Source organism: Balaenoptera borealis, assembly GCF_965194805.1.
Source record: "Balaenoptera borealis genome assembly, chromosome: 19".
Taxonomy (NCBI): Eukaryota; Metazoa; Chordata; class Mammalia; order Artiodactyla; family Balaenopteridae; genus Balaenoptera; species Balaenoptera borealis.
The window spans coordinates 23096780-23120247 of record NC_138878.1 but is presented as its reverse complement, the minus strand read 5'-3'; the positions used below and the strand labels follow the sequence as shown (position 1 = coordinate 23120247).

General features: G+C 38.4%; 1 protein-coding gene across 4 annotated transcripts in view; it reads right to left on the bottom strand.

Moving 5' to 3' along the window:
* The window catches only part of CDH8 (cadherin 8), a 377020-nt gene that overhangs the window by 192589 nt on the left and 160963 nt on the right, over positions 1–23468 (bottom strand). For all 4 annotated transcript variants that reach the window (XM_082368897.1, XM_082368899.1, XM_082368900.1 and 1 more), the window contains one exon: positions 5131–5250. In XM_082368897.1, the coding sequence (XP_082225023.1) occupies positions 5131–5250 (120 nt within the window). The remainder of the gene's footprint in view (positions 1–5130; positions 5251–23468) is intronic.

The window sequence follows — 23468 nt, the reverse complement described above, 5'->3', positions numbered from 1 at the left end:
TGACAGAGTGATTGATGTGTTATATGGCAACAGGAAATAATTCCAGAAAATTAGAAAGTAGCAAGCAAGGGGCAGCAGAACTTCTCTGTTCCAAAGTCCAGAGTTCTGTTCTTAGCATTCTTGTGAGGATAAAACATGACACATAAATGTATTCTTGACTCCTATGTTCTGGTTTCCTTTTCTTTACTGAAAATATTCTAGCATCAGTGACCTGCTGACAGTGGTCAATGGGCAATCTTCTTTATAAAGATCATCCCACCAAATGATTCGCCAGATACAAGCTTGGAGTCCTACAATTCAACCCCGTTCAGACACTATCTACCCAGAGGTAGCATCAGGCTCCGCAGGCTGTCACCCGTGCTGACCAACTGATTAAAGATCACAGTTTCCCTCATCCCCCTTCTTGGACTTCAGACTCTAGTTGCAAGTCTAGGTTGTTACTTGTTCTTCTGACCAACTGGCTATAAATCAGAAGTCCCCACGACCCCCTCCTTGAGTTCAATTAATTTGCTAGAGCTCTTAAGAGAACTCAGAAAAACATTTCACTTCCTAGATTATCAGTTTATTGTAAAAAGATATAACTCAGGAATGGCCACATGGAAGAGATGCATGGGCCAAGGTATGGGGAAAGGGTGCGGAGATGCCATGCTTTCTTCAGGTGCCACTCTCCCCAAATCTCCACCTGTTCACCAATCCAGAAGCTCTCTGAACCCCATCCTTTTCAGATTTTATGGAGGCTTCATTATAAGGGCAGGATTGATGAAATCATTGGCCATTGGCAAAAGATTCACACTCCAGCCCTTTACTCCTCCCCAGAGGTCTGAGGGTGGGACTGAAAGTTCCAACCCTTTAATCAGAACACTGGTTCCCTAAGTCACCTGGTTAACATAACAAAAGACACCTTTATCACTCTCACCTCTTAGGAAATTCTAAGGATTTTAGGAGCTCTGTGCCAGATACTGGGACAAAGACCAAATATACATTTCTTGTTATAAGTCAAAATAGCACAATAGCCTTTTTTTTTTTTTTCCAATAAATGTACCTATTAACACTCCTACTATCAGTTTTTGACTAATTCACCAAGCACAAGCTAATTTTATGTATTATTGTTTTAAATAAACACACATTCTCAACGTTTCTCTTTTGTTTTTGCCATGCCTTGTGGCAGCCACAAAGGCCTACTGCTTGGATTTCTTCTCAAGAAAGAACTTGCCCAAGAGTGAAGTTAGCCAACAACCTCCAGCTGAGGCATTTTTAGGATCGGTTTTAAGATTCAAGCAGAGGACCTACTCTTCCCAGACACATCCCAGCCAATGACTGTGCATGGCAGGTGATAATAAAGCCTGGTCATTTGTGTGCACCATGAGACTCCTTTTAAGAGAAATCTTTGTTCCAGGGACCTCTATGGGTTTGGCCAAGATGCTGTCAAACCTACATTGCCTTATCTTATGTCCTCTCCTCCTAACTTACATGGGTATGAGATCTGTCTGCATCACAGTATGATGGACTTCCCTGCTTACTTCTGTTTCATCTCTGATATGGATTGAATGTTTTTGTCCTTCTCCAGATTCATACACAGAACTGTAATCCCCACTGTGATGGTATTTGGAGGTGGGGGCTTTGAGAGGTAGATCATGAGGGTGAAGCCCTCATAAATAGTATTAGCGTTCATGTATAAAGAGGCCAGAGAGCCAGCTTGTTCTCTTTCCAAGAGGATAGGAGAAGTCAGCCTCTGCAACCCAGAAGAGGGTCCTCACCGGAACCCAACCATGCCCACCCTGATCTCAAACTTCCAGCCTCTAGAACTCTAAGAGATAACTTTCTGATTCTTATAAGCCACCCAGTTTATTGTATTTTGTTATAGCAGCTGGAACTAAGACAGTGCTTCTTCTATCTTTCACAGTCATTAACCCCCAGTAAGTCACTTGTTTTCCTAACTCCACCTCAGAGTCTATTTCCCAGAGGACACAATTGGTACACATCTTTTGGTCACCAGGAAGGGTATTTTCTTTCCATTTGCTTACAAAGTAAAAAATCCAAATGCTCAATGGTCTTTGTACATTTTTTCCTATATTTTTCTAATAGAAAATATTAAAAAGTATTCTGAATCTGTTTCTGTGTTTATACACACACACATACATTCATACCAATTTCAATTTTTTTTAAAAAAAGAAAACAAAGGCCTCAGAGATTGACAAATTTAGATTCTTTGGGAACAACTAACACTCTGTTTTCATTTGAACACAATCAAGTGTAATTACGCACACATTTACACAATAAGGTTTACATTTCACTCACATATTGATGTTTCAGCTAAAGAACTTAGGCTGACTTTATTGATTATTAAATTTAGCCTCTATTTCCTTCTGCATTGTGTCTGCTTTAGTTAAAAACCTCAACTTCACTCAATCAATATTTATTAAGCAACTATTATGTATATGCTTCAAGTATCATTTCTCTCCATTACATTTTCCACAACAGTACCAGCATAACTTTCTAAAATATAAGTCAGATAACTTTGTATCTGTCACATTGGAAATGATAAGGCTAAAATGAATATGTGTTGAGATAAACACTCATTATGCTAAGTAAAAATGTAAATCTTAAATGATGCTGACAATATTTAATTAAGCAAATGGTAGTATATGTCAATGAGATTTAAAATTGCCCAAATCCTCTGACTTAGTAGCGGGCTTTTATTCTCTGTACTTCATGGTAAGTTATTCTTAAGATATAAATTATTTAAATGGCATCATCATACTTCCTTGTATTTATGTTGAAAAAAAAAAGTCTGTCTGCCAAAATGGATTGTGAAATACTTGTAGGCTGAGATTAGCCTTTGTGAATTTTGTCTCCTTATACTTAATTTAGCACCTGGAACATAGTGAATGCTGACTGGATGTGTGCTGGATTAATATCCATTGCTGATCCAAAGGTACAAACTTACAGTTATAAAGTAAATAAGTCCTGGGGATATAATGTTCAGTACAGTGAGTACAGTTAATAATACTGTGTTGTATATTTGAAAGTTGCAAAGAGAGTAGATCCTAAAAGTTTGCATCATAAGAAAAAATATATATAACTACGTGTGGTGATGGATGTTAACTAGACTTATTGTGATAATCACTTCACAATATATACCTATTAGCGAATCTTTACGTTATACATCTGAAACTAATATATAGTTATGTGTCAATTATTTCTCACTATATTACACTGTAAATGGTGAACTTTTGAGATTCAAGTAAACAAACAAATAGCCAAGGAGCAAAGGAGGAAACTATTCAATTCCCCTTAAGCAATTAACACATTTCTGTTTTGTGCAAGCCACTACACCATAACTATTGCCTATGAAAAGAGAAGTTCAAAGATATCTGAACAGTGGCTTTGAAATTGAGGACCTGGGTGTGAGTCCCAACTCTCACTGTGACTTTGGCCAAGGAATAGGCCATCTCTAGACTTTTTCTCTTCCCTCAAAATTCAAAGCTGACTACCTTCTCTACCACTTCCCCAGGGTCATCAAAGAGCACAAATGAGATGAATTTTATGGCAGACTTCCTCTTTCACTGAGGAAGAAAATATAATTATGCCCCTAATTAATGTATTTTACAAGAGCTCTTTCCTGTTTCCAAATCTAAATTCAATTTTAAGCCATGACCTATTTATGTATAAATGTACTTTTAGTGAGAAATCTCACTTTTAAATGCATGAGGATTTTACTCTTTGAATTAGAAAAAAGTGAAGAGAGGCTTTAAATTTTTAATTTAATTAATAATTGACTTAATGGTAAGACATGGAAATTCATCTCAATATTGCTGAAAACTCATGAATCAAAGAAACAATATGTGTATGTGCCCACATATTGAATTTTTCTATTTGGAAATCTGCAGACAAAACCACCAGATACAGAAGAAAAGTACACACAAAAGATAGTGTTATTTATAATAATTTTAAAATGTGCTACAAAAAACACAAGATGAGGGCTTCCCTGGTGGCGCAGTGGCTGAGAATCTGCCTGCCAATGCAGGGGACACGGGTTCAAGCCCTGGTCTGGGAAGATCCCATATGCTGCGGAACAACTAGGCCCGTGAGCCACAATTACTGAGCCTGCGCGTCTGGAGCCTGTGCTCCGCAACAAGAGAGGCCGCGATAATGAGAGGCCCGCGCACCGCGATGAAGAGTGGCCCCCCGCTTGCCGCAACTAGAGAAGGCCCTCGCACAGAAACGAAGACCCAACACAGCCATAAATAATAAATAAATAAATTTTTTTAAAAAAAGTAGAGGAATTTAAACAAAAATTCCTAAAGAAACGCAACATTAAAAAAAAAAAATACAAGATGATAAGTGTGACAAAATGGCTTACTCTCTTACTTCATTGTTAAAATTAAACAATAAAAGATATATCTTCATTTACAAAAACTATCATTTTATGAAGTTATGTTCCAAATCATTAAAAATAGTTCTTTTTGCTTTGTTTTATTTTTTAAATAACTTATTTCCTGTTTGCTAAAATCTATACCGTTGGACTCAGGATATTGGTGGGGTTTAATATTGGCAAGAATAAATATCTTCATAAGACCTCTAGCGCATAGATATCAGTATCCTGTTTTACAAATCAGGAATCTAATAGCAAATGTAATAATATCCATGCATGGAATGATTACCGCATGTCGTGTACTGTAGGTTTAATATTTATTGCTTCATCTGATCTTCATCATAGGCTATAATGAAGGTTCCACAGCACTTTATAGATGTGTGAGTTGAAACTTAGAAAACTTTGTAAATGTTACTTGCCAAGCATCATGCAGCCTATAAGTACCTGTATTTATTCTTAAATCTGGTATTTAAGTCTGCCTGCTTTATAAGCTCATTTTCCCAGGGATGAACAATGGTGCCAAGCCATCTGTTAAACAGGTGATACTCTACAAAGGATCTGCAATTCATTTTAATATGTATCAAAATGATCGTCAGGCTTGCCATGTACCTCCCATTGCACAGGAATAACACATTCAAATGTTATTGATAGGCAGTGAAGTACTTAACCATAACATTTCATAATCCACATCCCAAGAAAAGTATTTTCCTGAAGCAATGACATGGTAAATAGAATTCAAAATTTAGGCCACAAACCTGTTTCAGGCTCAATGGAAAAATAAGGTTGCCCTTCCAAGATACTATAAACCAACTTCGCACTGTTTCCATAAACTGGGTCATCAGCATCAGTAGCTGTTACATTAGTGACAGACGTACCTAAAAGAAAAAAAAGAAAGAAAGAGAGAGAGAAAATAATAATTAACACGTTATTCTTTGCCAAGAACTAAATTTTGTCAAGCATATTATACAGAAATCCATGTGTGAGAATAAGAAGGAAAAGAAATCATTTTAAAAATATGGAGATAAACTACTCTATCATAACTTCAATGATATACAAACCTTTTAAAAGAAAGAGTACTGCTAGGCTGGAGTACTATATAAAGATAGCTCTTTTAGAATTGGTATTATTTAAGATTCCTTTGTAGTTTTCATTTAAAGATACCTATCAGATTCATGTGGGCTTAAAGAATATGAAAAAGATACATATCAAAGAAATATGAAACACAAGGTTAATAATATGATGGATATAACACGTAGCATTTAAGTTTTGCAAAAGCACAACTGAATGTACCTGGAAAAATTGGCTGCTGAAAAAAGTTGTGCAGAAATATCAAAGGAATATTTTATCCCATTTTATTTAATTCCTCAGAATATAAAATTATATTGGAACTACCAAGTAATCAGCATGTTTAGATAATTGGGCCTATGGATAACAGAATCAAAACCTTTATTTTTTCCCAGATTTTCTGTTTTTATTCACTCATTCATTTAGCAATTGAACACATTCAGCTTGCCTGATACAAAATATATATATTACAACAAAATCTACACTCAAGAAGCTTACAGTTTGGTGGTGGGAGGGAAGAGGAGGGAAGAGACAAATGTACCTAGACATTCAGCTGAATGCAATAGCACAAGCTTTGGATCCCTCACTTAATCCAGCACAGACTGGATACGGTCAGGGACAGCTTTCTGAGAGGCACTGCACTTGAGTGGAATTATGAAAGACAGGTAGAGTTTAACCAGGAGAAGAAGAGCAGGGGAGGAATTCTAAACAAAAGTCAAGCATAAGTAAAAGCAAAATAGTCTGAGAGACTGAGGGAAATTCTGGGAATTGCTGAAAGTGGGGAGAAATTGGAGAAGTCTGGTGTGGTAACAGAATCATGTTCTATGAGGGCAGGGTCAATGTCTTCCTCACCCAGTAAGTGTCAGACGTATAATTGTCAAACATATATTTGAATGTTTATTGAATGAATGGACGAATGAATAAATTATCTGATGATTTCATGACAAACGGTAGGTAGGTATCACAAATGAGTTTCCTAGAAATAGATTCTAAGATGAAGATTTCTTGAGTTTTTACTGGAGAATCTCTTTGATCAACATCTGTGGGAAAGTGAAGAGGACAAGTCTGAGGAGGAGGAACACTTGGGCAATGATGCGGTTACAACCCAGACCTCAGCGGTCTCCCCTCTAGAGCTGGGATGGTCATCGAGGAAATCCATCCAGGACTTTACACTCTGCCACTGACCAGTTATTGGCTGTGGGAACCGCCCTGAGAATGGAGGCTTGGCCCTGGTCCAGGGACCTATCTTCAGCTGAGGGATCATCAGCCCTGAGCTGTCAATTGTCAACACTCCCAGCAGCTTAGGGAAGAGTGTTTTAAACCTGAAGGGAGTTGAGGGTAGATCTGAGCAGCATTTCTCTACGTTTGCTGAAACAATGTAGAGCCTTTGCAAAATCTTGCTAGTCAAAATCTTTTTGAAGTGTTTTGAATTACAGTCACTACAGAGGACAATGTAATGATATTTGTCAAGCAGTTGATTGTCCTGTAAAATTGGAATTTTTACTCAGAATGATGATTCAGAGGTTCTACGAAAGTCTACAGTCAGAAATAAAAAAATGCTCTGAATGTCAGTTGTGTAATACATTCCACCAGATACTGGGAATGGTATCAAAAAAATAAATTAATAAAGACTCACTTTCACAGGTAGCTCATCAACGAGCTGGTGAAATGAGGACATGAAAGTACAGTATTTGCAGTTATTTGAATATTGTGTGGGATGGAGAAGAAATGGAGGAAAAACATTCCAGGTGAGAGGAGGATAATAAGATAAAAGTGACTAGATTTTTCTAGGAGGAGAGATGTCTGGAAAAGCCAGCCATTACAGCTAAGGTTGGAGATGCAAGCTGAGAACAAAATACAAGGGCACGTGAATGTCAAGATGGGGAGAGTTGGCTTCATCCTGTAGGAAAGAGAGAAAATATATCAGTTAGGGATCAACCCTAGGTAGGAGGCTCCTCCATTAGTGCTCCCAGATTCAGGTGGAGGCAGAGATGTAGAAGATTAGGTGATCAGATGAGTTATGTGGTTTACAGCAATAGTCCAGTTAAGAGGTGACAAAACATTGACACTGGGTAATGACAGTAAATATGGGTCTCAACGCTTATTTTCTTGTTTTGGTCCTTGCATTAAGTTTATCTAAAATGTTCAACTGGGGGTAAGCTGAGTAAGAAATTTTAAAAAATGAATCACGAGAAAAAGATTCAAGAATTACTGAAAGAAGCGAGTTCAGAGACTGATCAGAAAGGGTGAACTCTTCCATGCGGAAGACCATGCAATAACTTTTTTGTTTTCCTTTGTTTTGTTGTGTATTTACTTAGATTTCTTTTAGGAGAAATGATCATCCCCCATTATGAAGTAACACATTATCAGGAAAATAAAGTCAAGCTCTATAATCTGTATCATGCTAAGTTAGTCAGTGTGAGCATTTTGTACCAGGCTCTGTTTAGGCTGGAAAAAGAGAAGTGACAAAGTAAAAACTTTCCGTCATCAACAAATTTACCTTCTAGTGAGGGACTGTAAAATTAAGAAATGTCTTCACAGAGAAAAAAATAAATAAATCTAGATAGTGTCTGAACAATGACAGGATCCCTGCATATATCTGTGGGGTGAGTGTATTTGGGCAGAGTAGTGTGGGGTTAATAGTTTCACAGAGGGAATAGTTCCATGTGGCATGTTCTGAAACAAGTACCTCTTTCTCTTTGGACCAATCATTTAACTTGTCTTAGCCCCAGATTTCAAATCTACAATGAATATTAGAGTTACTGTGAGGGTCAAACAAAATAATATATGTAGGGGCTAGAACAGAAATTACCACATGCTAAGCCTGTGAGTATCACCTCTGCTCACGGATTAGAATCTAGCTTTGAAAAATATTTAGATCCCTAGGGTTCCCTTCAGATCTGTGGGATGGCAATACAGGGATGAGGGTGGGATACTTTTTAAAGTCTTCTCAGGCAATTCTGATGTAAAGCCACAGTTCAGAACAACTGGAGTGGGCACCAGACTTTTAAAAATTTAACTTCACTCTTCTCCATAGAAGCATTAATTTCTACCCTGATTACCGTAAAGAACTTTTGCTCAGATTTGTATATAAAATGAAGTAATTTTTAAACCACTCCTACTGCATAAACAGTCATGGAGATTATTTCTTATTAAAAAGAAGTTGGGTATAGTTCCTTGAGAATTTACTGTTACAAGACTGATGAAGATTACATCTATTTTCATTAGTTAGTATAAATTTATATTATCTTATTATGAGAGGACTCCTATCACATTACCTAACATTGAGGCAAGAGTAGGGGACCATTTTCTCCATCATTTACACGCTCTGCTCTGTGATTCAGTTTTTTCACATACAAAAACAATAGTTTTTATTCTTCAAACCTCAAAGTTTTGTGTGAGGCTCAAATGAGATACTAGTAAGTAGAGAGCAGTGGCTGAGAAGATAAATTTGAAGTCAAACTGTCTCTAACCAGAACACCTGTTATATATTCCATCCTCAACTTTTACTAGTTCTGTGTCCTTGGCCAAGTAACAAAACTTTTCTAAGCTCGGATTCCTTAATATGTAAAAAAGGAAGGTGATAGTAATTGTTATATCCTAGGTTTATTGAGTTAATTAAATATAATTATTTATGCAAACAGTATAGAAGTTATTTACACAATATTTCTGAGAGCTTATTGTCACTATAATTACATGTACATTATGTGTATGTACACGCGAGACTGAATAATAAACTAGTCTTTTACAATTTTAAGTGGTGGTGGATGTTGTAATTTATAATTAAGTGTAGTTCTACCTAGTCGTTATAATAGTAGCTTATTTCCACTGGAGAGGATGTGGAGAAAAGGGAACCCTCCTACACTGTTGGTGGGAACGTAAGTTGGTGCAGCCACTGTGGAAGAAAGTATGGAGGTTCCTCGGAAAACTAAAAATAGAATCACCACATGATCCAGCAATCCCACTCCTGGGCATATATCCAGACAAAACTGTAATTCAAAAAGAGGCATGCACCCCTATGTTCATAGCAGCACTATTCACAATAACCATGACATGGAAACAACCTACATGTCCATCAACAGAGGAATGGATAAAGAAGATGTGGTACATATGTAACAATGGAATACTACTCAGCCATAAAAAAGAACGAAATAATGCCATTTGTAGCAACATGGATGCAACTATAGATTATCATACTAACTCAGGTAAGTCAGAAAGAGAAAGACAAATACCATATGATACCACTTATATGTGGAATCTAAAATATGACACAAATGAACCTATCTATGAGATAGAAACAGAATCAGGGACATAGAGAATAGACTGGTGGTTGTCAAGGGGGAGGAGGGTGGGAGAGGGATGGATTGGGAGTTTGGGATTAGCAGATGCAAACTATTACATACAGAATGGATAAAAAACAAAGTCCTCCTGTATAGCACAGGGAACTATATTCAATATCCTATGATAAACCATAATGGAAAAGAAAAAAATAATAGCTTATTTCCTTAAATTTGGAAGAGGAAACACAAAAAGGTATTCTCAAATGTAACAATATGTTCTTGTCTTTAATAAGAAAGTGACTTAGAAAACACACACACACACAGACACACAAATCTCACATTCTCCCATCCAGTCAATTCCATGTCAATTTGCTCTGTGGTATAAAATTGCTGTGGGTTCAAAAATACAATGTGTTTTGATGTAGCCAGCACAAGACCAGGCACTGGACACATCCTCAATACAAGTTTCTCAATGTTATTTGAGTGAATATCTCCCATATTTGAGTGCCATATCTCCCTGTCCATGCAAATCCCACATGCTTCCCAAGAAGAACCACTGGGCCGGGAACTGTAACAAAGCTAAGACCAGCTTTTACCCACATCCTCCTCCAGGATATTTCTGCCTGTTGTCTGGCTTCCCAGGAAATCCACATCCTTCAACTTCAGACACCTGGAAATGAAAAGGCAGCACTACTTTCCGTCAAGGATGATATTTCTCCTAATAGTGATTCAAGACTGTTGATGTACCTGTACACTGGAATAAATGTGTGCAGAGGTTTTGTGGATGCATTTGTCAAGTGATTACCCAGAGGGGGAAAAATGGATGCTTTGAGGTTAATCTTACAGCAGAAAAGATTTCTAGTCAAGCTGCGGTATAGGCTTCTCCATGGAAATGCATGCAGAATGCAGACCACAGAGGCAAATTGAAAAGTGTAAACCTTGCGGGATAATGTTTCTTCAAAGCGGCAAGTGTTGGTGTGTGATAAATAGGACCCTGAGTAATACCCAGGAAATATAACAACAGGATTCTCTGTTGTGTTTTCATTTGGAACTGTTTTTGTCCCTTTGTCGAGGATACAAGAGACTCATTTAGCTAGTGACTATAAATTTGACACTGTGCCATTTCTCCAAGAAAGCCCCTATTATAATCCAACTTGATGCTGATCCTAATTATAATAATATAGCTGTTGTATTTCCAGCTGTTGTCAACAAAAATGATCCCTGTCACCACAATTCATCCTGCTAGTATCAAGTCAAGTGTGAACATGTCAACTCCAAGGTGAATTCTGCTTTTAATAAACCCATTTTTCTGCATTTAGCTTCTTGGTTAAGTGCAATTTGCTAAAGTGCTGCTTGGATTTTAATTAACAGAGGGCTCCAGTATCATTTGCCTCTTGCCACACCTGGAAGTCCCCTCCCATTAGCAGCAGAACCTACACATCTGCCCCCTATAATGACAACAAACACTACAAGCAAAATTAACCATCAAAAATTTTACACTGTCAGGTTAGAGGCTCCAGTTTGCTGACAAACTAAGATGAAAAGTCTTCGGGAAAATAAGATGTTGGGATTTGGGTAGGGCAGCTCTGTTAGCTAGGCTCTACTTCTTTATGAGCAAGACAGCACACAAATTCTGCACATTACTCAGAAAGAAAAAATGCTGGTGCTGACACCCTGAGCAGAAAAACAAAGGTTTGGTGCAGCGTGAAAATGTGCACACTGGAAAAGCTAAAACTCTTACGATAAGAAGAACACAAACCCCATTTGCAAAGACTCATTTGCAATACATTTTCAGAAAATAAGCATTTCAATAGCAGGTGAAAAAATAAAACAGCAGAACCTTTGCAATAGCTGAAATTCAGAAAGGTATGCATTATTGGCCCTCCTAATATCATCTTCCAACTTTGATTTGACCTTTTGGCTACTCTGATCCAAGTTCAGTATGTACAACACCCAGAAAGATCATCTGGCATCATCATCTGAAATTATGTTACTTAAACATTCAGACTTTCCAAAGATCACAGGCCTAACAGGTCATAGCAACCGATGCAAATGCCTTCATTATTTTAATAAAACTAAACCCTCAACCCATCTTCCCTCATCCTCCGTATTAATTCCCCCGAGTAGTAGGCAATACAAGACGTAATGGGGAACACGTGTTGCTAATGAAAACCCTTTTTGGTTGTTGTTGAATAGCAGGGCAATAATTTCATAATACCTGCGTAACTTGTTGACTTACTAGAAGCTGAAGCATCTGGCCCTGGATGTTTTAAATGTGTCATGCGAAATCCATTTTTTTTTTTTTTAGTTTTATCGAACCATGCTCTGGGGTTCCTCTGTACATGACTGGCATGCACTTTTAGAGGTTTTTTTGGTTTGTTTGTTGTGCACCCCGTACCCCATCCCCAATTACAACGCAGCACAGACCTAGTGTGCTTAAGAAAAAATCTGAGAAATAAATGCAGGCAGCCAATGCATTTTTCTTCACATCTCTCTGACTGATAACATAGGTTTCAACATTCATTTCTCCTGAAGGGCCTCAAGCAAACTCCCCCAGTGGGAAAGATGGCCTAAATCCTACCAGTATTTTTTTCTCATTTTGCTGTTTGATTATAGAAGACATACGCCAAATACCCAAATCACCAAGGGATGCTCAGGGTGTCTTTGGAGGAAGAGGAGGATTAAACACGGATCAGTGAAAATTACAGCTTGTTTTTTTGTTTTTTGTAACCCTGTGTATGAAGAATTCTTCCCCAACCAAGTTCTGGGGGAAATAAATAGTGAACTGTACCATCTGATTGTTCGGGGTTCATTCACCTATAAGCAAGAAGACAGGTTTCCACTTCCTTCTAGGAACTTGTGCTCTGAACCACTGTTGTTTAACTAGAAAGTTATGTCAGGGTGATAATAGAAGATTTAACCCTTCTCTTTTGCTGGTGATCAATCCTGCAATTGAACAGGAGGCCGAGGTGGCCTCCGCTTGCCATTTCACTTCAGAAACCTCTCTTTGAAGACACATACCACACAATGCAATCCTAAACAATCACGTCTCACACTATCTTCTTTTGCAAAGGCCTAACCATTGCTCGTTGGGTGTTCTCCTCCTGTGCCAGCTCTCAGCCTGTAGTGAAATGTTGCTGCCAAATTCTACAGGCTCCAAATTGAATTTATTATGGGAACAGGGACAGATTCTTAACTGCAGTCGGGTGGATGGACAGCACCAAAATGTATCCTGTCATTTCTCTGGCTCTGTTTTGAGTCATAAACTGGGGAAATAAAATTCAGTTTCCGTATTATATTCTGGAGCATTTCGAGGTATAAACAGTTTTGTAACTTAATGAAACCTCCATACACACTTAACATTGTGTTTTTAAAATGAGCCTGAAAGTTTCTGGAACAATTAAACACTTCAGAAAACACACTGGAGCACACAGATGTCTTCTATTCACCCATGCATCATTTCAGCAAACATCTGTAATGTGCATCGGGTGAGAGAAATGAAAATATTGTATGAAAATGTGTAACTGTAAAATCTCAGCCATGATTACTATGCACAGGAGAAAAATGCCTTCTATATCCCGGGCAAACAAAGCCAGGATGGTGGCCTACCCACTGCTTTCGCAAACCTACAATGAGGACAATTGGAAGCCTGGTTGTGAAAACTAATAAGCTGTCTGTTTTACAGTTTCATGTGCATAAATAAACACTTTCAGAATTGGAATGACTCTTTTATAATACAAAAGGGGAAAAAAAGTATATTTCCTTTTCTAAGGCAGCCTGTTCCCAGCAATCAGGCCTTTGCTGTTCTAGTACCTATGGAACAAAATCCTATAAACGCTTAAGAAGTAAACTAGCATCATTTATGCTTTAGACTGAGCTATTTCCATCCTAACCTTGCACAATTATCCTACCAGTGGCACTGCAGGCATCTTCTACAATGTGTCAGGATTGCAGTAGGTGGAAGCTTTGTTTATTCTATCTTATTATCTGAATTCATTCATTCACTCGCACAAAGCCTATTTGCATATTACGTGCTGTGTGCGCGGAGCTCAGAGTTAGATGGGGAGGGTACAAGAATGTGCAACAAAGTCCGAGTTTCTGTCCCAACAGTGTTTGAAGTTTAGTTCAGCAGTGCTTTCACATCATTTCACTTTATTACAGGAAACTGTGCCAATCTTTAAGTTTATTTCTAGAAGACATGATGCAGTGGAAAACACCTATATACCACAATTAGAACGGCAGAAGATTTTGTTCACATCATCTTATTATAAGATAGATCATATTCTACATCAATGACTTGACACTCTCACACAGCAAGGGCATTTTTTTTACATCTTTAAGGCTCAGTTTCTTAACCTAAAAAATGGGAATGATATCACCCACTTCATGTTGTTATTCTAAGGCTCCATAAAGGTACCACACAATCAGCAATCCCTGGGTGATGGAACACTGTATCAAGCCACATCCCTGGGCTCTCCAGGGCATGCTACTACTTTATTTACATTTGATGAAGTAAGAGTTTGGGGCCAAGATGCATGAGAAAAAATATAACCATTGCAGTGGCTGTTCATTTTTATTCTTTTAGAGTAAGCTTAATTTTCTAGTTAAAAGACAGGACTTTTAAAAATTTCAGTAATGTGGTCGTGGCTGCCCTGCCTCCCTTTCTTTCTTTCTTTTTCCTCCCAGCTTTATCGAGGTATAATTGACCAAAAAATTGCAATATATTTAAAGTGGTGTACAACGTGATGATTTGATATATGTATACATTGTGAAATGATTACCACAGTCAAGTTAATTAACACATCCATCACATCACATAGTTACCTTTTCCCCCCTAAATGTGAAATACAAAATGAGTAACTCTCCTATCAAATTGCAAACCTGGCAACATGAAAAGCCACTGAGCTGTTGTGCTATTGGGAAGGGAAAGTCCTAGACAAAACACCTTAATTGGGCAATTATTACAGTGCTATGGCTTCAAAGAGATTTAAAAAAATAAGTATTCACGAATTCATCCAAAATATGCCATCCTACATGTGCCGCCAACTAAAATGGAGGTGAATTGGGCTGATCTCCTATTTGGGCCCTTTATTATTGCAATACATTTTTATTCAGCTCCTGTGATGTGTCAAGCCTTCTTTTAAGCACCTAAGAAACTTGAGAGTTAGAAGATTCTTGCTTTCTTGAAGGGCAGACTAGTGGAAAGGCAGAAAGTTAAATAACGAACAAAAATGATGTGATGAAGTGCTGTAGGTGAAAGAAAGGAGCTGGATAACACAGGGCAGCCAAACAGCAACAGCAAGGTTTCTGGGAGGAGGGGACATTGATTTAAGATTAGATTTAAGAAAAAGGATGATCTTGAGTCAATGTTCAGACATGGGGTTGCAAATCAGGAAGAACCCCCATGAAAGAGGTTAATCAGATTGGAGCTTATCTTAGGAAAATACGAAGTTAGAAATGAGTTTTGGACAGCTTTTTTACACCAATCACCCAGAGTTCTCTAATTTACCCAACTCTTTTTTTTTTTACACTTTTTGACAGACTTGATCAAGCAAGTACATTCCTATCCCTAATACATCCACCTAAGTCGTTCAGACACAGATTCAAGATTTAGTTGATTCCTAGCTGAATAGTTCCCTCTTCTGAACTCTAAAAATACATTATCTGACTGTCTCTTGGGGCACCTTTTACTTTTATATATAAATTGCAGTGCATACAGATTTTTCCTTTTCAGACTGAAAGCTTCTTGAAAACAATACTCTTTCTTATTTGCTCAACTTTCCCCTCTAATCTTCTTCTCCAGAATTAACTCACTCTGTAATGTGGCTCCATCCCTTTATCACATCATAAACATAGCTCCACATTGTCCTAGTTGTACAAATGCTAAGAACAACACCTGGTATAAAATATTTATTTATTTAACATTTGCAACAAGGCTTTGAGCATTTGTGATGATTATCTCCTTTCAAACAGAAAGGGATACATTCAAAACCAGAAGTTTCCAAACTGGCCCTTGTAACTACTACACAAGCACCATATGCTTCTGAACTTTACGTATTTAAGTGCAGAAAACATGGCTCAATGTCCTTATCTTTCTCTCTAGCATCTCAGAAAGTGCCTTGCATATAAATATGTACTAAGTGAATAAATGAATAAATGAATGAATGGTTATTTTCTTTAGGAAGACATATTCAGAAATTAATACAGCAGATTAATCCACTGATATTTTAAATCGGTGTTATTTCTATTTTTTTTGTCTCATTTTCATACTTTAGGTTGTTAGTGAAGAAACAGTAGAGATTTTTGTTCCGCTTGAGAGTAGTCATGATCTTGTCTTCCTCAAGAGAAGCCTACTTTTGTGGCCGTAAACAAAAGCTAGTATGATATCAAACCCTTATATAAGGTTGTGAAAATTTCCTATAGAAGAAATGATGGACTGAAGACATTATTGGGTGGGGAGGTGTTTAGAGGGTGGAAAGTGTTTTTACCAGGAGTAAAGACCTTCCCAGGGACTAGGAAGAACGATAAAGATGGTAGGTTCCACAGGTGATAGGTTGGAGCCTGTCTAGGTTTCACAAGCCTGTACCAAGGATGGCTGCAGTCACATCCATGAAGGCTGATCAGTAAGAGCCCAAGTCTGAAAATTGGGCATCAAAGCCAAGCTTATCATGGAGTGTATAAATAGTCACAAGGCTACCTTCCACCCAGGGCAAGCACAGGTCTAGCAGAGAACTGGACTAGGAGGTTCCATGAGAGCATGCATTAACAAAATCATTTGATAGTAGAGGGTGGTAGCAATGGCCAGGGATGGGTTGGTGATAGAGGGTGGAGAAGAGCTGGACTCTCCTTCCTGCTGATAGAGCTTGAAGTCTAGTGGACCTTTTTCTGTGATGAGTAAATCCCTCTGGAGTTTCCTATGATCCACAAGAATAAGTACTTTCTGCCCATCTTGCTAGTATGTGCTTAAGGAAATTCTACTTAAACTGGAGAAAATAAGCAGAGATAGCATTTCTTGAATCTGAGCCACTCCTTGCTAGATGTTCCACTGACATTACATAGGGAAGCTCCTTAATCCTTATAAAAATTCACAAACAGGGTACTATGGACTACTTTTTTGTGCCCTCTCCCATTCATATGTTGAATTCCTAATCCTCAGTGGGATAGTATTAGGAGATGGAACGTCTGGGAGGTAATTAGTTCATGAGGATAAAGCCCTCAGAGTGGGATTAGTGCACTTAGAAGAAGAGGAAAAAAACACTTTGCTTCTCTCTCTCTGCTCTCTACTATGTGAGGACATGGCAAGAAGATGGGTATCTGCAAACCAGGAAGCAGGTTCTCACCAGACGCCAGATCTGCCGACACCTTGATCTTGGACTTCCAGGCCTCCAGAATGGTGAGAAATAAATGTTTGTTGTTTACCACCGTCTTTTATAACCAAGTTCTAAGTTATAATTTAAGAAGCTGGCATTCAAGTCCAGTTCTATCTGATCCAAAGACAACATTTCTACTCTACTAAAAAGAAAAAGAGAGGCATACATCATTTGTACTTTGGTATTAGTGTATTTTAAATTAAATTTTACCTATCATAAAAGCAGACACTTTCAGTATGGAAAGGGAGAGATATCACTTGGTCCTAATCCCAAATTCTGGTTGGGACAGAGACAGTGATACCATTAATTGTCTCCAACTATGTCCTACATACTACGCGAGGTCCTTTTATCTTTCCTTATTCATTTGTATCCTCCAAGTATATCTATTAAGCTGAAACTGTTATCTTCATTTTTAGATGGGAAAACAGGCTCAAAGAAGCTAAATAAATGTATTAAGACAGGGGCTTCCCTGGTGGTGCAGTGGTTGAGAATCTGCCTGCCAATGCAGGGGACACGGGTTCGAGCCCTGGTCTGGGAAGATCCCACATGCCGCAGAGCAACTAGGCCCGTGAGCCACAACTACTGAGCCTGCGCGTCTGGTGCCCGTGCTCCGCAACAAGAGAGGCCGCGACAGTGAGAGGCCCGCGCACCGCGATGAAGAGTGGCCCCCGCTTGCCGCAACTAGAGAAAGCCCTCGCACAGAAACGAAGACCCAACACAGCCAAAAATAAATAAATTAATTAATTAATTAATTAATGTATTAAGACATATAGTCCACAAGTGGAGAAACACTGTTCGAACTGTTTCATTTTCCCCTCAAACTCCAAGAGTTCAACTCTGGAGTTCCAGCATCTTACCATAAATAGTCATATGTCTGAAACCTAATTATATAACTAAGGAATTCACACATTTATAACCCTGACAAATAATCAAAAACACGAGGGCTGTTATTGGAAAATTAGCCTTGGCAAAGGGACCTCACCTCAAAGAAAATTAATCATTGGATTCAAAATCCAAGTTGATCCATGTCAATTCCCAACCCTATCTTTTGCATCTCTGGTGCTATTAGCTCATTCCTGGATACAGGGATTCCTGGATGCCAGTTAAGAGTCTGTTTTCTTTCCCCCAGTTCATCCTAAAAGACGTGGGAGAGGAAAGGGACTTCTACAGCTGTATAGGAAGAAGTTAAGTGTGGCCATATAAAACAAGCAGAGCATAGGAACTAGAAGAACATAGTGAGACCTTGGCACCTGCTTGCTTGGAAAGAGTTGGGGAAAAAAATATATTGGAAAGTCTACTTGCCTTAATTAAAATCTCAGCGAAACCAAAAGAATACATGAAAGACTAGGCACCGAATTTACAAAAAATGATCAAGGATCTGCCAACATCTTGAGGGTTTTTTTTAAAGTGGGAGGATAGAAACCCACAAAGAGGAAGAGAGGATGAGACAGACAGACTACGACTGATTACACTTTTAGCCCTGAAGATATACTGATGAATCTGACGTGGACCACACTTTTAAGTAGCTTAACAGGAAAAGTGAATTAGTATTTTATCTCATCTTTTCTTTAGATTGTCTTTGTAACCTTCTTTCTCTTTACTCTCCCTTTCTTAGTCCCTTCTTCTCATTCTATAGATATTTATTGATTGCTGTATATCATCTGTGCTTGGCCCTGGGGTATCAAAAATGAATACGGTTCCTTCCTGGCCTTTGGGGGATTCACAGCCTAACCAGGGAGAGGCATGGAAAGAAACATCTTTGCATAGGCTGTAACTTAGGGTAGGTTCCAGGTGTGTGTACAGAGGAGATTGACTCCAAGTCCTACTGCTGGGAAAGATGGATGGCAAGTTGGAGGTGTGTCAATGAAACCTTCCCTGATATGAGACAGGGCAGGTAGTTCAACTTCAAGGGTATTCTGTGATTTACAAATATATTGACTTTGCCATCAGAAATGAATGACATATGTGTGTGTGGAGCTGTGTGAGGTTTTTTTATTCCATTCCTAAATATTGATCACACTAAGGCAAGACCTTGTCCAAATTTGGGTTTTATTTAGAAAACAATTTACTGTGCATCAATTTATTTGTATAACACATTTGGAAATATCAATATTTTCTTGGATTTGTTTAAATTTTAATCATGATACCATGCTGGGAAAAGTAACTTTACTAGGTTCTAACAAAAAGTAAAAACAAAAAATAGCAGATTTGAAAGACACAGAGAATTTGGGGACCCATCAAAGAAAATTCCAGGTTCATTTAAAAAATAACGGAAATGATAAAATAAAGTTCAATTCACTTACATTTCCACTCTTTTCACTTCTTCCTAGTTACCACATTTAATAACCTTAGGTGGAATAAGAGAAATTACTGTATATGTTTTTCAACAGCCGTGCCTTTCCAACTACATTTTACAACATCTCCAGCCTTTTTCTCTTTAACATTTATACTACCTTTGTGTTTACCCTTTGGGCTAATTTGTAGTTGACCCCTGTAATAGAGCCCTTTTAACCAACATTTTGTGACAGTCATTGATTTAGCAGTCTTGCAGAATGCCTTAAAAAATCAATGTACCCAGAAGAAGGAACTGGTGGGACTTCATAATATCACATCTCGTTTTTATCACAAATTTCCAATTTACCAAGTTCCTGTCTCATTATTTATACCATACAGGGCATGCTGATGAGATACACAACCCGTTCTGTCCCTTTTGGCAACCCATTTATAACTGAAGCACAATTAATATCTTTACAGCTGTTCTCCAGGCAGAAAGAAAAATGTGGGAGAAAAGATTTTGTACATGTTTGAGTATAAATGTGTGAAATGAGGAGCACCGGGATATGTCTAAAAAAGAGTGGAATCTGGGTTTTTCTTGTTTTTAAATTCTCCAGAGAAATATTTTCAAAACAGTATTTCATACAGGAAGTGAAGATACCTTTAGCAGTTCTCCAGATTTCTCAAGCAAATAATTAGGAATCAGGAGAATCTTTAAATACAGACTTCACACATGATGCTCCATTAAAGAAAAAGCATAAAGGGGAAAAATCCACAAATTTTTAGAGAGGTCCACATCACTTTAGCCTCCTTCAAAAAATCCACTGTCGGGCTTCCCTGGTGGCGCAGTGGTTGAGAATCTGCCTGCCAATGCAGGGGACACGGGTTCGAGCCCTGGTCCGGGAAGATCCCACATGCCGCGGAGCGGCTAGGCCCGTGAGCCACACCTACTGAGCCTGCGCGTCTGGAGTCTGTGCTCCGCAACGGGAGAGGCCGCGATGGTGAGAGGCCCGCGCACCGCGATGAAGAGTGGCCCCCGCTCGCCGCAACTAGAGAAAGCCCTCGCACAGAAACGAAGACCCAACACAACCAAAAATAAATAAATAAATAAAATTCAAAAAAATCCACTGTCAATTGACTGTTTTACTTTCAAATATTAATCTTTTCTTTTAATTAGATACTGATAATTACCATCAAATATAAAGGAACCACCATGTTTCTGGCCCAGATTGATTTAATTATATCCTTTAGACCTCACATAAACCCTTAAAAATTAGATTTAAAGCACATGTAGATTCCTAAAAAAGGATAGGAGTAGATAGGTACCCAATAAATGTTTGTTTTTAATTAGTTCATCTACTCAATTACAGATGAGTTTTCTACCTGGATATTTTTAGAATAATTTTATTTATTTATTTGTTGAAGTACAGTTGATTTAAAATGTTGTGTTAGTTTCAGGTATACAGCAAAGTGATTCTATATCTATTCTTTTTCAGATTCTTTTCCATTATAGGTCATTACAAGACCTTGGATATAGTTCCCTGTGCTATACAGTAGGTCCTTGAATAAACCTACCAAAGGAGGCAAAAGGCCTGTACTCTGAAAAATATAATATGCTGATGAAAGAAACTGAAGACCATACAAACAGATGGAAAGATATACCGTGTTCTTGGATAAGAAGAATCAATATTGTCAAAATTGATTCCCCAAGGCAATCTACAGATTCAATGCAATCCCTATCAAATCACTAATGGCATTTTTCACAGAACTAGAATAATTTTGTAATAGCAAGCACCCCAATAGTTAGTTTGGTACAGCCAGGAAAACAAAACAAATTAGATAGATAGATAGATAGACATATAGATAGGAGATTGATAGACAGATAGAAGTACATATAGATATACTCAAAACGTTTGACTTAGTAATTTCATCTCTTGGGTTATTCTAAAGAAAGAATTCAAAATATGAGCAAACATTTTTATTGTTACCCTCTGATAGAACAAATATTTATTTTAAAACATTTAGAATATCATTAGTAATAGTTATAATAATAGTAAAAATTAAAAGTTTTTTAAAAACCCTGAAGATAAAACAGGATACACAAAATTCAAACAACCAAAGGAAAATAAGAGAAAATAATGACTGTTAAAAAAAAGAAAGAAAGAAAGAGGGACTTCCCTGGTGGCACAGTGGTTAAGAATCCGCCTGCCAGTGCAGGGGACACGGGTTCAAGCCCTGGTCTGGGAAGATCCCACATGCCACGGAGCAACTAAGCCTGTGCGCCACAACTACTGAGCCTGCACTCTAGAGCCCTCGAGCCACAACTACTGAGCCGGTGTGCCACAGCTACTGAAGCCCGTGCACCTAGAGCCTGTGCTCTGCAACAAGAGAAGCCACCGCAATGAGAAGCCCGCACACCGCAACGAAGAGCAGCCCCCGCTCGCCGCAACTAGAGAAAGCCCGTGCGCAGCAACGAAGACCCAACACAGCCAAAAATAAATAAATAAATAGATTTTTATTTATTTTTTTTAATAAATTTATTTATTTATTTATATTTATTTTTGGCTGTGTTGGGTTATCGTTTCTGTGCGAGGGCTTTCTCCAGTTGCGGCGAGCGGGGGCCACTTTTCATCGCGGTGCGCGGGCCTCTCACCGTCGCGGGCTCTGCCGTTGCAGAGCACAGGCTCCAGACGCGCAGGCTCAGTGGTTGTGGCTCACGGGCTTAGTCGCTCCGCGGCATGTGGGATCTTCCCAGACCAGGGCTCGAACCCGTGTCCCCTGCATTGGCAGGCAGATTCTTAACCACTGCGCCACCAGGGAAGCCCCTATTTTTTTAAAAAAGAAAGAAAGAAGAGAAGAGAAAAGAAAAGAAAATGAAGGAAAAACTAAAATGTTTAGGTAGGTGGCCTGGGTTCCCATAACTGACAGGTGTGGGACCTGCAGTCAGAAACTGGTTCTAACTAATAGCAAACTGCATGCACTGTGCAATACTGTAGTATGCTAGGTGCTATGTGCTATGTACTATGTAGTAAACAATATTGCTCCTGTATGACTAAAAGAAACAACGCAGCAGCTATTTGAGAATAGAACATGGAGAGACTCACAGGACATATTTTGAAACTATCAAAAAAGTGCAGTATGTCAGAAAACGGAGCAGTGTGTTCAACGTGAAAAGAACCCTGCTCAGAGTGAATCAGAACCAGAATCCCCTGAGAAGCTGAGTTTAAAATGCAAAGAGATCCTGAGGTTCTTACCCCTGAAATCTCAGAGGAGGGGGCAAGGAATATACTTCATCACACACAGGTCCCTGGAAGAGTGCTATTTGTGAGTCAGGAAGAAGAAGGGAGGCTTACACACTTTTAAAAAGTTATATGTTGCTTCAAGTTTTTAATTATAAAAGTAATACATACTCACTGTGGAAACACACCTCTTTTTAGTCAAAGAGACACCTTAGGAGACCCAGAAGTGAGAAGGCTGGGCTTTTAGGACAGTGCAAAGTGTTAAGAAGTTAATTAGCACCTGCATTCTAAAGAGCTGACAGGTACAATTTGGGACAGACGGGGGTCAAACACTGTGAAAAACATCCAGGAGAGCCTAGAGAATTGTGAAAGATAACAGCTTAAACTTCACTTTTGTAAGTATTTAAACCTATATGTTGTAATTTTTCTGTAGTGCTAAGGCATCAGGACACTTCTAATGCTCTCTCTATAATTACAGTGTAGCTTGTATGAATATTTGTTTTTACTAATGGAAATAAATAATGCAAACAGTGGCTAATATTATATAAATAATAAAAAGATTAGTTATTTAGACAAGCACAAGTGTCAAGTAGATTTTTAATTTACTTACACAAGCCTGGGGCAGGCTGAATTTTTCACCCTACCTTTATTTGCTAGCATATCCCCCAGGCTGGCATTGTTGCTGAAAGGAATCAAAAACCTCTGTAGCAGTATTTTCTGAGTTGTAAACCACACAGGCCACCTAATGAAGAAGCACACTGTGAACTGGTTCAACATGAAATTCCCAGGTTCCACATACAAAGAATTTCATATACAATGGTACACATCCACTTGCCTACTCACTGTTATTAAATAGTTGTGTGGT